The sequence below is a fragment of the Cololabis saira genome, chromosome 23 (genome assembly GCF_033807715.1).
Source record: "Cololabis saira isolate AMF1-May2022 chromosome 23, fColSai1.1, whole genome shotgun sequence".
In the NCBI taxonomy this organism is placed as follows: domain Eukaryota; kingdom Metazoa; phylum Chordata; class Actinopteri; order Beloniformes; family Belonidae; genus Cololabis; species Cololabis saira.
In genome coordinates, this window is record NC_084609.1 from 24127460 (window position 1) to 24141465 (window position 14006).

Genomic DNA, 14006 nt, shown 5'->3' on the forward strand with positions numbered 1-14006 from the left:
CAACAACAGGATGACAGGAAAGCACAAGTGAATTAAAGAGACAAGAAGGAGGGAGAAAAGGGGGAGAGGAGAAGACAAAAGAAAAGCAGTTCATATTATTGTAAAACACTTCTTCACAGAGCTACTGCAGTTGCAGGACAAACAACAAAACAAACGAAAAAAGCTCTTCAACTTTTAAATGCTGCATAATGTGCATCGCTGCACGTGCACTTCATTGCATCAGGCTCAGGTGGAACGTGCAAAGCTGAGAGTGAGGTCATCATTCACTCAGCATCCGTAATTACACAGAAACATTTGTTAGTCGATGGAAATGATGGATTCTCTTACTGGAAACATGTGCTGACTCATTCCTTCAGGTCTTTTCTTACGTAAAACAAAGTTCTGCAACTAACCTATCACGTTTCAGGGTTAATCATTATGTCTGATGGGAAACAGGGTGGATTTTCTTAACTAACTAACATCAAATCAAACTAGTCTAATCAAACTAGTCTAAGTGCATCTCAACTACGACACTTCTACCTCTCACACGGCATCTACTGTATGTCCACGGAGTCAGAATGTCAGCAGTGTCAGAGCAGCTATACCTGTCCGGGCCAATTTTTAAAAAAGAATACCAAAACTTTATGTAGTTGCTGAACTCCTGTTGACATTTTGATCCATTTCGCTCACACATCCACTCACAATCACAAGGCACGTCACACATCGCGCACACACACACACACACACACACACACACACACACACGCAGACACACACACACACACGCGCGCTTTGAGGTGAGCTGGCAGCACACCCAGGCACAGGAGGGGGACCAGAGGGAGGCACACCAGAGCTCCTACCTTCTCAATGCAGGAGAGCTGAGAGAGAGAAACGACAGAGTACACCTGTGACTGAGGCCACGGCAGGGACGCACATGCTCACACTCTCATGTGAGACACACACACACACACACACACATTCTGGTGTCCACACAGCAACAACAGACAGTGAGTGGCTGCTGTGTGATGTATTATTGAGGACTCGGAGGGATGATATTCTGGTCCATCACTGATCTCTTCTTTCCTCACTGTCCCACCACGGGGGGGGCGAGTGGCAGCGAGACCACATGAAAGGCTGAAGCTGAAGGACGAGCTCCACCCACACCGCCATCCCAACATCTGACTCTACCTCCAGTTTAACCAACAGAAATGCTTTTGATTTTAACTTTCAACTAAGATTAGATTAACTGGTCAATAATGTCCAATGAGGACAAAAATGAGGGTTCAAGTACATTTGCAGTGATAGGTACCCATGGCTGAATGGCTTCAACACCCCCCTGCTACTTTCAAAAAATGGCAGAACGATGAAGTGAGTTGAGGTTTTCAGGTTGGTTTTATTAGTTTTTTTTAGGGGGGGGGGGGGGGGGGGGGGGGGCATAGAGCCTACAAGGGCTTTATACTGTATGTGCACGTTTTCTGACCAATTGGTAGTAATAAAAAGAAAAAGCCCAGCTCTTTTAATAAGTTTTCATCAATGATTTCTGTAGAGGATAAACTATGACGGAGTATTAGGGCCAAACTAAGACAAAAAAAAAAATTGGAAATTACGAGAATAAAGTCGTAAAATTACGAGAATAAAGTCGTAAAATTACGAGAATAAAGTCATAGCCTAATGTTAAGAGAATAAAGTCGTAATATTACGACTTTATTCTCGCAACAATATGACTTTAATCTTGTAATTTTACGACTTTATGCCCGTAATATTACGACTTTATTCTCGTAATATTACTTTATTCTCATAATATTACGACTTTATTCTCGCAACAATATGACTTTAATCTTGTAATTTTACGATTTTATTCTCGTAATATTACGACTTTATTCTCGCAACATTAGGCTATAACTTTATTCTCGTAATTTTACGACTTTATTCTCGTAATTTTACGACTTTATTCTCGTAATATTAAGACTTTATTCTCATAATATTACGACTTTATTCTTGCAACATTAGGCTTTGACTTTATTCTCGTAATTTTACGACTTTATTCTCGTAATATTACGACTTTATTCTCGTAATTTTGCGACTTTATTCTCCTAATTTCCAATTTTATTTTCGTCTTCGTTTGGCCCTAATACTCCGTCGTAATAAACAGCTCATTTCATGACAAGTTCATATTCCCACACCTATGTTATTAGAAACACTGAATAAATAGAAATGTGACTGTAAAGCCATTTGATTTGGTAATGTACATGGTATCAATGAAGCAATAATTAGTTTTCCATCTCCATGAACCTTTACTAATTAAAAAGACATCTAGTGGGCAGCTGGTTTCAGATTAGGTCCATTTTCACAGGACATTACGGATGAGCCTATAAAGTTTGGTCATTACTATTTGGAAATATTGGCTTTGAAATGTAGTTATATTGTCAAAGCCCACCAATGAGAAACTGCAGCTGCTCTCTACACTTGAAGCATTGTTGAAATTAACCAGTTTTTTTCCCCTTAACCAAACTTAATTGCTTGATAATATATTGGCATGTGAGATTGATTGTCCTGTAGGGATGACATTTCACAAATATGGTGTATTTTAAAAGAATGTCAGTGATTGTCAGCATTAACTCTCTTTAAATCCTAAGATAAAGTGCATTTTTGTGCCACACACAAGACTTTGAATGGCATGTGACTTGAACATTGATTGTTCAATTTAAATTTTCATCAGCCTGCTGAGGAGATGAAGTCTCCTAAACTCCGTGGAAGTCAGTTGAATGGCATCAGATTTTGGTTCTAATCTAAATGTTACTGCAGATAGCATCTAGCTAGATGCTCCTGTTTCTATTTATTGCAGCCTGTAGCTGTTTGTACTTAAAAACCTTTTCTGTAAAGGCAATGAGTTTAATGTTTGTGGAGCAGGTTTCTGTTAAAGCTGTTCTGTGTCTCCCGAGTCAGTGCAGAGTTAGTTTAGAGGAGTAATAACCCTGAGAGAGAAGGTGATGAGGTAGGTGTATGATGTTCCCTCCTTACCCTCCGCGACACCGTGGCGTTGGTCCTCTCTTTGAGCTGGGGGTCAGTGGGAAGGCTGTTCCACACTATGTAAGGTGTGTCGTATTTGTCCCGAAGCTTCGGACAGCTCTTAAACAGGAAGTCTATGACGAAGAACTTGATACCGGCGTAGACGCCTGCATGGAGGAAAAAAGAGTGCAAAAGAGGAAGTTATGAATCAAATAAAGATCAGCAAACTACCCGTTCCTGTTTTCCAAACAACCTCCCTTTGTGAGGACTTTCATTTTCAGTAGCAAGCTTTCTATCATTTATGTCCTTGGCATTCACCATGCAGCCTTCTGCATCTCTTCAGAAGTCTTTCACTAGATTTCACTTTCAATTCCCCTGCACACAAACGTCAGCTGCATCCACACACCAGGGGTTGAGACTTGAAAAGAACATACTCAAATCTGCTGTAGGAGATCTAAACATGTGATAAGTTTTGTCCTTTCCATCACTAGCCTTAGGGCTGGGCGATACGGACCAAAAGTCATATCTCAATATTTTCTAGCTGAATGGCGATACTCGATATATCTCGATATTTTTTCTTTGCCATAATTGGGGTTTCCCCCAAAGCATTATAGCATAGCATCTCTGTTAGCTTCATTTTCTTCTGAGGCAAACAATTAAAAAAACAGTCAGTTTTAATACAAAGCCTCGTGCCAAATGTCACACAGGTTCCTTTATTAACAGAGGTCTGCACAATATCAAAATGTATAAAACAAATGAAATAAAAATAAACTGCATATATAGAATAAAAATGCTTCTTGAATAAAATAAAACAAATATCCCTTTCCTGCATAACAATTAAATTAAAATACACTGTGCAATTAATACAATGTAGACAGTAACAGGCAGACTTTTCCACTGAGGTTGACAGTTGTGCAAATCTCAAATAAAATATTCAAGTTAATTTGTCACAAAATAAGCTATATCAAAATCATAAAAACATTTTTTAATAAATCAATATAAACGATATTATCTCGTACCATATCGCGTTTGAAAATATATCGATATATATTAAAATCTCGATATATCGCCCAGCCCTAACTAGCCTCAATGTCAATGTCAGCTTTATTTATATAGCACAAATAAAAGAACTATGGTCAACCACAGAGCTTTACAGTAAACAGTCATCAACAATAAGAAACAAAAAAAGGAAAATAAAATATTTTTCTTTTAAAAGGAAAAAAAAAAGGTCTTGAGGCAACTTGCAACAAAAAACAACTTCACAAATGCTGCAGGTCATCCGGCTTAGATGGCTAAACCCCCATTCTCTTCTCTGACTGGATCATACTGTAGCTGACTTCAAACTATAAAAAGATCAAACCTGAGATGTGGTAAAGAACCGGGCTGCTCATTGCAGCCTGGTTCTTTCGCTCCAATCTGCTCTTTTTTCTGGCCTGACACCCAATTTAATACCAAACTGGTTCACAAAGCCATTGCAAGTGTGCAAACATTACTTGATAACCAGAGTGATGTACTGTAAGTAGTCTGGGGATTATAGACGCTCCATTCATTTACAGGAGAAGTTATGTATTTAGGACTCAGTGCCAACTGTATTTGGTTGGTAGATTAAACACAGACTCTGTCAACACTTATTTATACCCAGGGAAATTTGAGTCAGTCTTGAGAGAGTTTGTTTACAAGTATCAACCAATATCAACACATAAACCAGTGTTCTGCAGCTGCTTCTCGGGGGCAGGAGGGGTGGGGAGTGGTTACAACAGTTTAGGATGAATGCATCTGCTTGTAAACACTAGATGGAGTAAGAGAGTGTGTACTGAATGTCAGAAAAAAACAAACACAACAGAATAAACAAGCTTTGTGCCCGTCTCTCACCGATCATGAAGCCCATCAGCTTGTACGGGAAGACGCAGGAGGAAATGAAAGCCACCCACAGGCAGATGTAAAGTTTCCGGGTGCTCTCGGGTTGTACCCACATGAACAGGCTGATGGGAAACACACACACGGGGATATATATTAATTAATATATTAATATTATATTAATAAATATAAGCAAGGGGTTTTATTAATATATGTGATGCTGCGCACATGAACATGCATGCAACATAAAAAACCTACTTCTTAATCTTTTCCAAAACATCTGCCATCTTTCCAAACAGGTTCTGTAAAGAGATGATACACTGCATGAGCAAGAAGAATTCCTCATCTCTCTAAACTAACTAACAGTGTCACGTTTCCATCTCAAACCTGAGCTTTTTGTGCAACATCTAGTACCAGCTGGAACTTTTCCGACACAGTCAAGTCTTCCTTTGGAGGCTCCTGCAATAAACAAAGTCAAAGCTGGAGAGTAAATCTGTGTTCGGACCTCTAGTGGTGAACACATTTCCTTCTGACGGGTGAAGCAGGAAGTGGGGAAGTGTCTCACCATTGGTTCAGACACCTCAGGCACGATGCTCCACTGGATCCTCCAACCTCTGGAAAAACAAGACGTAGCTTTGATGCATTTGTTTCCCCCCCAGTAGTGTTTAGATGAAATTACACTCATCTGTTTTAAAAAGGAATATCAAACAACTCTCTGTCTATTATTAAACAGTGTAAACTTTTGTTAAGGACCAACACAACAGCTACTGAAGCAGTTTCAGGTCAGAAAAGAATATACATAAGCAGCAAAATGTTAGCAGTTGGTTCAATAGAACTGAAGATCCATTTCGTCCCACTTTAGTGTGGATAAAGTTTCAACAGAAAAGCGAAGTAATGTTTCCTTAGTAAGTGTACAGAAAGTCTTTGAAAAGGACAGTTTGTACAGGAAAAGTCTATCCTGACATCTCCTTCCAGTCATGAAGTCTGTACATGTCCAGCAATGTCATCCGCGACTAAATGAGGCAAGCTTATGGCCTCTGGATCAGCCCTCAGATATCTATATATGATTACTACTTGTACTTGACTACATTTTCTGGACATTTGCAAAGTAAAAATTCCTTCGGTAATCTGCAGAAATTCCATCCACACCACCACTTAAATGAAATGACACTTTTCATTCTTGCCAGAAGCTTTAAACATCATTTACCCTGACGTTGGTCTGCTCTGCTAACTTTAATTGCCATTTTGCAGCAAACGCAGTCCAACTCAAAACTATTTGCGGTCACATGGTTCTGGTCCCTGACCAAAACTCCCTCTCTATCATCTAATATAAACTGGAAGTTGACTGAACTCCAGGATGTTCCTTTAAGATGTCCTACTTTGATAAAGCCTCTGCAGTTGTCTCAGTAATAAAAGCGTGGCTTGTTTATTATCATACAGTTCAGTGATGATTATCCACATGAGCATGTGGTTTTAAAGAGAAAAAATAAAGAAAAGGCAATTCACAATATTTCCTGTGTGCTGCCATCTGTTTCCAAATGAAACATCTGAACACTAGTAGTAATAACATAATAAGATCTGCCACAATGACTGCTGCGCTAAAGCACCAAACAAATGATTGTTCTTTTACCTGGCAATGAGATAGTTTAAGGACAAGCGCAGGATGGCCAGGAAGAGGAACATGGGAATCGCCCAGCCGTGCCAAGCAGCATTCATGTAAATCTAGAGGCAAGAAAACAAACATACGTTCAACACCCATCACAGTGGTTGATAACGGTCTCCTGAGCTACGCTGAGAAATAAAAAGGGTTTCCTAAATGAATTAGAGACAAAAATTCTGAGGTTTAAATTCACTGTGCTGAAAGATTCATGGATTTCATCAAAACAGTCATTTCATCATTTTCAGTGAGCAGTTTATATTTCGAGGTGAACAAAGAGACTAAGGACAAGTTGACAACATTTAACCCTTCTAGGGTTGGTTCTGATCCGGATGGGAAGCTTTTATCGTCAGCTGATGTTGCATAAGTGTCAAGAAAAGACAAAAACAAGAAAAACACGAAATCATTGGAGGTGATTAGTCTTTTGCTTTAAAATGCTCTGAGATCCACCCAAGTCACAAAAATAGACGACACCACGTGCTTAAGCTGATATAAAAAATGATAATTGTGTGTTGTCTTTACTGAACACAACCATGAAACATTTAACCTGCTGGAGAAAGAAGTGAGGGGAGTAATCGGCTGGTTGAACTGCCTGTGGCATCGATGACTTTGTTTTTAGTAACTCTGGATCAGACGTCTGGAATGAACTTCGGACAACTTCTCCACAAGGAGGGAGTGACTGCACCTCTGTGAGGTTAAGGTCTAAGAACTGACGAGGTCCCTTCCTGAAGCCAGAGTTTATTTTCCAGAAGTCATTGTGTGGATTTACTTCAATCGTTCGCTGATCATCCTGGTTCATCACCCAACTGCTGCCACATTCTCCCTGTCGGACACCTTGCTAAACTTGGGAATTAATATCCCCCTTAAAAATGGTAAGTGGTCCAGGCCCTGAAGCAGTGAAGACAGACGAGATCACGGCCCTCTCTCCCCCACACCCATCTGATGGGCTGGTAAGATGTGCGGCAAACTGTGCAGAACTTTTATCTTGAAAAATGTAACTTTTGTTTCATCAGAGCAGTGTTGTGAATGGAGGAACCCGTGATGGTCCACCGTGCTCAGTGACTTGTGTGTTCTCAGACTCATAACCTGGATGTTCATCGTTCTAATTCCACTGACGTCTTAAAGTAGATATGCACCGATTGTTTGGTAACCGAAATTGTTCGGCCGAAAATGGCAAAAAAACACTTTCGGTGTTCGGTGGAATAAGTGGGAAAAAAAACAAACAATTATTAACGGCGTTGTAATATAAGGAAATAGACTCCGTAACCGGTTGCGCACCACAAACATAAATCGTTGGCCAACCAAAAGGTAACCACATAAGAATTTTACCTAAAATTCACCAGGAGATGGAACCAAAACAACATAAATCAATCTATTTTTATGTTCAATAAATATTTTATACCTTGTAATTTTGTAAAATATGTTTTGAAAAGCATGCCTAAATCAAATGTATTTGATTTATGCAATGGTGAAAAAATTGGCAAAATAAATGAAAAACTGCAAAGAACCATGTTTGGTATTGTTACGTATTCGGCCAAGTGTTTATTATTATTTTCGGTTTCGGCCACAAATTTTCATTTCGGTGCATCACTATCTTTAAGCCTTATTCACCTCATTTAAGAGTCGGCCTTGTATCTTAAGAGTCATATTTGACTCTCTGTGGTTGGACACCTGCTTCTAAGATGAGTCACAGTACTCAAATATCCTCATTAGTAGTCAGTTTGCATAATTGTGGACTGATAGTTCGCTAAAGACTTCAGCAGAGATACTTATCAACTTAAAATATTAGAACATCAATTACAAATCAAAGTAGATCTAAAGCACACCTCCAAGCTCATTGCCTTCCCTGGTGTGTACACGACCGACTTGACATTGAAGCAACTTCTCTACAGGTCATTAACTTCTTCCATCCACCACCGACTGTTAAATAAGTGAGTCAAGTAAAGATTTAAAAATGATAATTGTCATTAGCTTAAACTCATTGAAACCTCCCAAGGGCCCACATACTTGATTTGAGCTACTGTGTGATGCGACTGGAGTCACACGTCAAATTAAGATCATTTTTAGATGCTGAGATGGTCCTGGCGTCAGAGAGTTGCAAATCACTGAGCTGCAGAAGATTTGGCACGACTGCTTTTTGTTAATAAGCCCTAATTAGAGCTCTGTGGCGGTTGGCAAAGTCACTGTAACTCATCACTGTGAGATTACTTTGCTGTTCGTCTCATTTCCTTGACAAGCTCCAGGACGGAAAAGACAAATGGGATCAAAATAAAAAAAATAAAAACTTTACAGCTTGCATTTTTCCCCATTTAAGGTTATATCTTTAAAATGTGTTTAGGTTAAAACAGTTTAAACGGATGAATACAAGTGTGTTAAGCTGTAGATGGGAAACTTACAATGAAGGCAATAGCTGAGGTGTAGACGGAGTGCCAGTTAGATAAGGCGGAGAGGTTCCTTAAGAAGTTGGTGACAGGCCTGGCGCCTCGCTCTGGGGGAGAAGCATAGAGGGATACTTCCACTGACTGCAGTACAAATATCATCTGCTGATGTTTGGTTACACTTATGCAACGCTTTAAGACAAAGGGCTGTCTGAGTCTTTCAGTACTTTCAAATTTAAAACATTTATAAAATGCCTTCATACAGCATTTCTTCCATTGACATTACATTCTAAAAGTGCCTGTCTCTTTTCAAGTTTTGTGTGTTTGTGTGTTAAAGTACTCACTGAGTCGCCTCATGTTTTCTGTCAACCTTGAAGAGAAGCACAAAAAGTGATGATTAGAATAACAAGCAGAGAAAAAGCAGCTTTTTTTGCATGAGTGGAGGAGGCAGCTGGATGGCCTTCATCAGTGTGCTGTGACTCACGCTCCTTTAAAGAGAGGTGAGATGGAGCGGCACAAGGAAAACACCTACAACTTCTTTGGTTCATCGACTAGCAGCCAAAACAATGTCATGGAGCATTTCAAAGAGAAACGGTGAGCCAGCTAAGGTATATTTCATATAAAACAACAGTATATGATTTTAGTTATTATTTAGGAAGGCACTTAAGTATAAAATGGCTCTATACTTCCTAATAAAATAATACAGATCAGTGAGTTTTCAACAACTACAGCTCAGCTAAACCCCTCCCATCCTCCTACTGCTCTGTCATCTTCCTGTGAAACTGCAGAATTGATACCCGAGTACTTCATGATCTGTTCGGGGGGCACATTTACCTTTTAGCACTTAGCGGTTCCTCTGTCTCCACGGTGCTTTCCTCCGGCTGGAAGCGGAAGTCTTCTATGTAAACCCCAAAGCGCTCGTACAGCCACTTCTGCAGCCGTGAACTCCACACCTCCTTCTGCTGTTTTTCTGCTGTAACAGAAAATAAGTGAACAATTATGTGGTGCTCAGATAAAATGACGTACACCGAGTGATACGATTTTGTTAATCAACATTTATTTCCACTCTTTTAAACCCGGCCTCAGACAAATACAGGGAAGCAGATGTAATGAGGGGTATTTGGAAGTGTAAAAGTCATAAAGCACTAATCCCTTTTCCTCACAACTGAATGGAGAAAACGTTAAATTGAGACAGAGATGATCCATCCCATAAGGAGCCGAGCCCAGAAGGTTATAATAAACCTATTTTAATAGTAATTCACATCATCTGCATGTCTGCCAGGTGGTGGCAGCAGCTACCCATGATGCTGCTCAGTGCTACCCTCTCATGTACTCAAGTATTCAACATTCAAGCCTTCTGATCCTTCATCTGATGTAGATTAAAAGCCACCGAGTAACATTGTTTATATTTTGTAATGTAGAACTGCATCAAAGTCAAGTACACATTTATGAACTAACTGGACCTAAAGGCTCTCCAAACAGAAGCTGTTTGGAAGTAGGAGACTGATATGACCTCATGAGGATAACTTTTTCAGCTCCAGTCAGCTATTGATGAGTGACAACGATGGCTGCAATGATTACTTGGAATAATCGAAGTCATAGATTATAAAAAGTGTAAAAATCGACAGAATTTTTAGCATTGACACGTTGAAAAAGCCTGCTGTAAATACTGGGGATGAAAAAATATTTACCACTCAGTGAGAACTGTCCATTTGTTATTTTAGTGTACTCCAGGAAGTGCGTTTGCTTACTTGAGGAGAACATATAAATGTCAACAATGGAAACTAGAGGAGGGGGAGTAAACAAGCAGCGTCATCAGCAGACGCCGCCGTCTTGCAGCTGTTCAGCGATGATGCTGGTGATGCTACGGAGGACCTGAGGTCCCGGCTACATCAAGCATCTTCTGCCTGCGTAAGCTTTTGATTTTTTTTACCACTTACGCTATGAAATTCTCTCAGATTTCTTCAATTTCTTTATGATATGCACTGCAAAAGGAGGAACATTACTTCAAACATTTCAACGTTTTTTTCCCACTCATCCGTTGCCAGACTTGTCTATTCCCCTCAAAGACTTCTCAGCCTTTCATGATGTCTCCTTTTGAGGGAGATCATCATCACAAGCGCCTGTTGCCATCAACAGATGATTGCTGACACAGTGACAATAAAAGGCCCCTCATCTCGTCACCCATTGGAAACATATTTATCTTCCTACTAGAAAAAAACTGTTTACTTTATGTGCTGTGAGCGTGAAATGGAAAAGGGGCACTTTTGTTAATGAGTAGGAAAAAAAAAAAACAAGAAAAAAAAACCCTAGATGTAATACTGTACATCTGCAGTTCATACTGCACAGAATTTAAAGTCAGTGTAATAACCACTGCATTTCTCCTCCCTTTTATTTGCAATTTCCATATTGTTAAACAATGTTTGACTTAAGTATGCATCAATTAGGTTAGCCAACCTCAATATTTTTAAATCACTGTGGCTGGATTGAGGGGGCGGAGCTAATGAAGCACTTGCTAATGCTGAAGGGCTCCGGAGGAGAGACTAGAATCTTCAGCTGCTGTGATGTAACGCCTAAGTGCAGACTAATTAACCATGATGGTGCTGGGCAGCAGCAGCGACCTGACAGGCCAGGTGATTGTTACAAAGACCCATCTGGGAAACTGTCTGGACAGCATGTGTAAAAGGACCAGAGCTTTTAGAGAGGACTTGGCAGGAGTTTGAACTCCATCACCAACCACCACATGATAGTTTCACCCCATCAGAGGAACAGAGTGAAGCCAGTTGGTAAAGTTTGACTCTAACAGAACATAGACATCTATTCGCAGAGAAAGGCCTGCTATCTTTCCAGATAAGATTAATTCAAAACTGTGCTACTTCTGCTCTGGTGCCATCATCTATTTATCGGCAGTCGTTGTCACAGTGCGCACATCTACTGGAAACGCCAGCCTATTAACTGCAAGTTGCAAATCTGCAAAGGTGTCCGTGGGCAACGGGAACACATTTACGGACTTGACATTGTTGAAACTGCGACAAAAAGTAATTTACGATTCATACATGCGAAGAAAACACAAACAGGCTGTAAGCTCCAGCCAACATAAAAGAGATTAACAACCGTCACATTTACATATTACAATAAGCAAACACCTTTGTGCAAAAAAGACATGCAGAGGTACACAATCTACAATAAACATGGTAAACTGGAAAGTAAGTGTATTAATTCGACAGCTTTCTTGTATGAATTAATAAACTAGAGAGATTATGCAGCTTGTTACAGGAAGTACTCCTGAAAGAGAAGCGTTTAGGAGCTTCCTGAACATGCAGAGACAGTTCTGCTCTTTCAGCAACACGTAGATGCAAAAGCAGAAGGTGTTGAGGAACCACAAACAGTAGGAGAACAGTCTCAAGAACCGTCTCCACTGAGATCGCCTGGTGTGAAGAGAAAGCTGGGCCAGTTGATGTTCTTGTGACGAGCACAACGTTAAAGAAGAAGGTATAAGCCTTTACAACTGAGCCCAAAGTCACTCGGAACTTGCCAACACTCGGCTACAGTTTGATACGAGCAACCGCCGGCCAATGACCAGAGGTGTGGGACGAGCCCTTATCAGTAGAGCCCAGACGCATCACCACATTCTGGACCTCATGCTGAGCCGTTAGGTAGGCCAGCTAGGAGGACATTGGAGTAATCAAGGCAGGATATAACCATGGCCTTGAGTTGAGTGGCACCGAGTCAGGCGATTGGTTGTATGTTGTAAAGCAGCATAATGGGGAGACGGAGGCTTTATAGCCAGAGAGGGATGACTGAACCTTTAACAGTCCATCTTGTTATTTTGTAACCTTGGCAGGAGCGACAGTAGCGCATAGCGGCGTTTCTTCTTTTATGTGGAAAGGTCAGAGAGGCAAGATGAGATTTGTGCAGATTGTGGGTTCATCTGACAGGAACGAGAGGTAAAGTTGCACATCATCTACACGGCAGTGATATGAGAAGTATGTGGATGGACAACCTGGCCCAGAGAGGTGGTGTCCATGCCAAAGAAAAGGGGCCCAAGCACCAAGCCTTGGGGCACCCCTGTGGGCAATGGGATGAAGTTGTTTTTTTCTTCACCACGACACTTTCAAATAATGCCCAGTGTGATAGGATCAGAGCCAAGAACCTGATATCCTGGGATGCCCATGTTTGAGAGTATAGATAAACAATGCTGTGGTTTACTGTAACAAAGGCAGCTGGTTTAGAGGGATAAGGACCAACGCACTGCTCTGGCTGCTCCTAGGACTTCTGTGGAGGTGACCCGTTAGAACCCAGACTGATTAATAAAGAAAGTTACCTTGTGTAAAGAAGTCAGTGACCTTTTAAACATTTTATAGAAAAAACTTGTTTTCATTTAGAATAGGAAATACACGTCTTCATTTAACAAATGTGAGAACTGTGGTAGGGTTGCACTAACCTGGATAGTTTTGTTTACCAATGTATAGTCCCTGATCTATTTATATATTCTTATAAAAGGGGAGATGCATACGTCTAATCAAACGTACATTCTTGTTGGACTCTGATGACGAGCATCAACTCGTGCACACACCTCCAATACTAGCCAAGGTGCAGACAAGTCTGCCCTACATGAAGTGATCTAAAATCACAACCCATTTTCCAAAATTAGCCTGTCCTTCCCCCTTCTCTACCCACCAAGACAGACCGTTAGCCAGACAACACACACACACACATACACGCAAGCATCATGAGGTCACTTGAAGTAAAAATATTAAAACACTTCTGAAAACAACCAACCCCCCCCCCCCAAAAAAAACCCAGGTAACCTTATTGAGCTTAAAATAGACAAAACATACATCAGAATATACTGTTAAATACTGTTCCACCTACGAGATCCTCATTGCCCTTACAATTATGTTTTAAAATAACACTGACAATGATTATGGTGGTGCACATTTGGAAAAATGACGGCAAATAACGGCTCCAGCGTGACAGTTCTCATGCATTATTGTGGTTTAGCAGCGGTTGACTTGCTCGTCGTACCAGCAACTGCACACCAGCAACCCCCCTCTGTGTAAATGTCAACTGTCACGCAATCTGATTCATGTCCTACAGTAACCTGCAAACCCTTCTAACCCACT

The 14006-nt window shown here is 40.5% G+C and overlaps 1 protein-coding gene across 4 annotated transcripts in view; it reads right to left on the reverse strand.

Annotated features, from left to right (window-relative positions):
* Positions 1–14006, reverse strand: part of gramd4a (GRAM domain containing 4a) — a 60705-nt gene that overhangs the window by 8900 nt on the left and 37799 nt on the right. For 2 of the 4 annotated variants that reach the window (XM_061714455.1, XM_061714452.1), the window contains 10 exons: positions 9715–9853; positions 9225–9250; positions 8899–8990; positions 6476–6567; positions 5411–5459; positions 5233–5304; positions 5104–5147; positions 4861–4970; positions 3001–3155; positions 840–857 (listed from right to left, as the gene is read on the reverse strand). In XM_061714455.1, coding sequence (XP_061570439.1) covers positions 840–857; positions 3001–3155; positions 4861–4970; positions 5104–5147; positions 5233–5304; positions 5411–5459; positions 6476–6567; positions 8899–8990; positions 9225–9250; positions 9715–9853 — 797 coding nt within the window. The remainder of the gene's footprint in view (positions 1–839; positions 858–3000; positions 3156–4860; positions 4971–5103; positions 5148–5232; positions 5305–5410; positions 5460–6475; positions 6568–8898; positions 8991–9224; positions 9251–9714; positions 9854–14006) is intronic. The other 2 variants (XM_061714453.1, XM_061714454.1) reach the window with 2 other exon arrangements.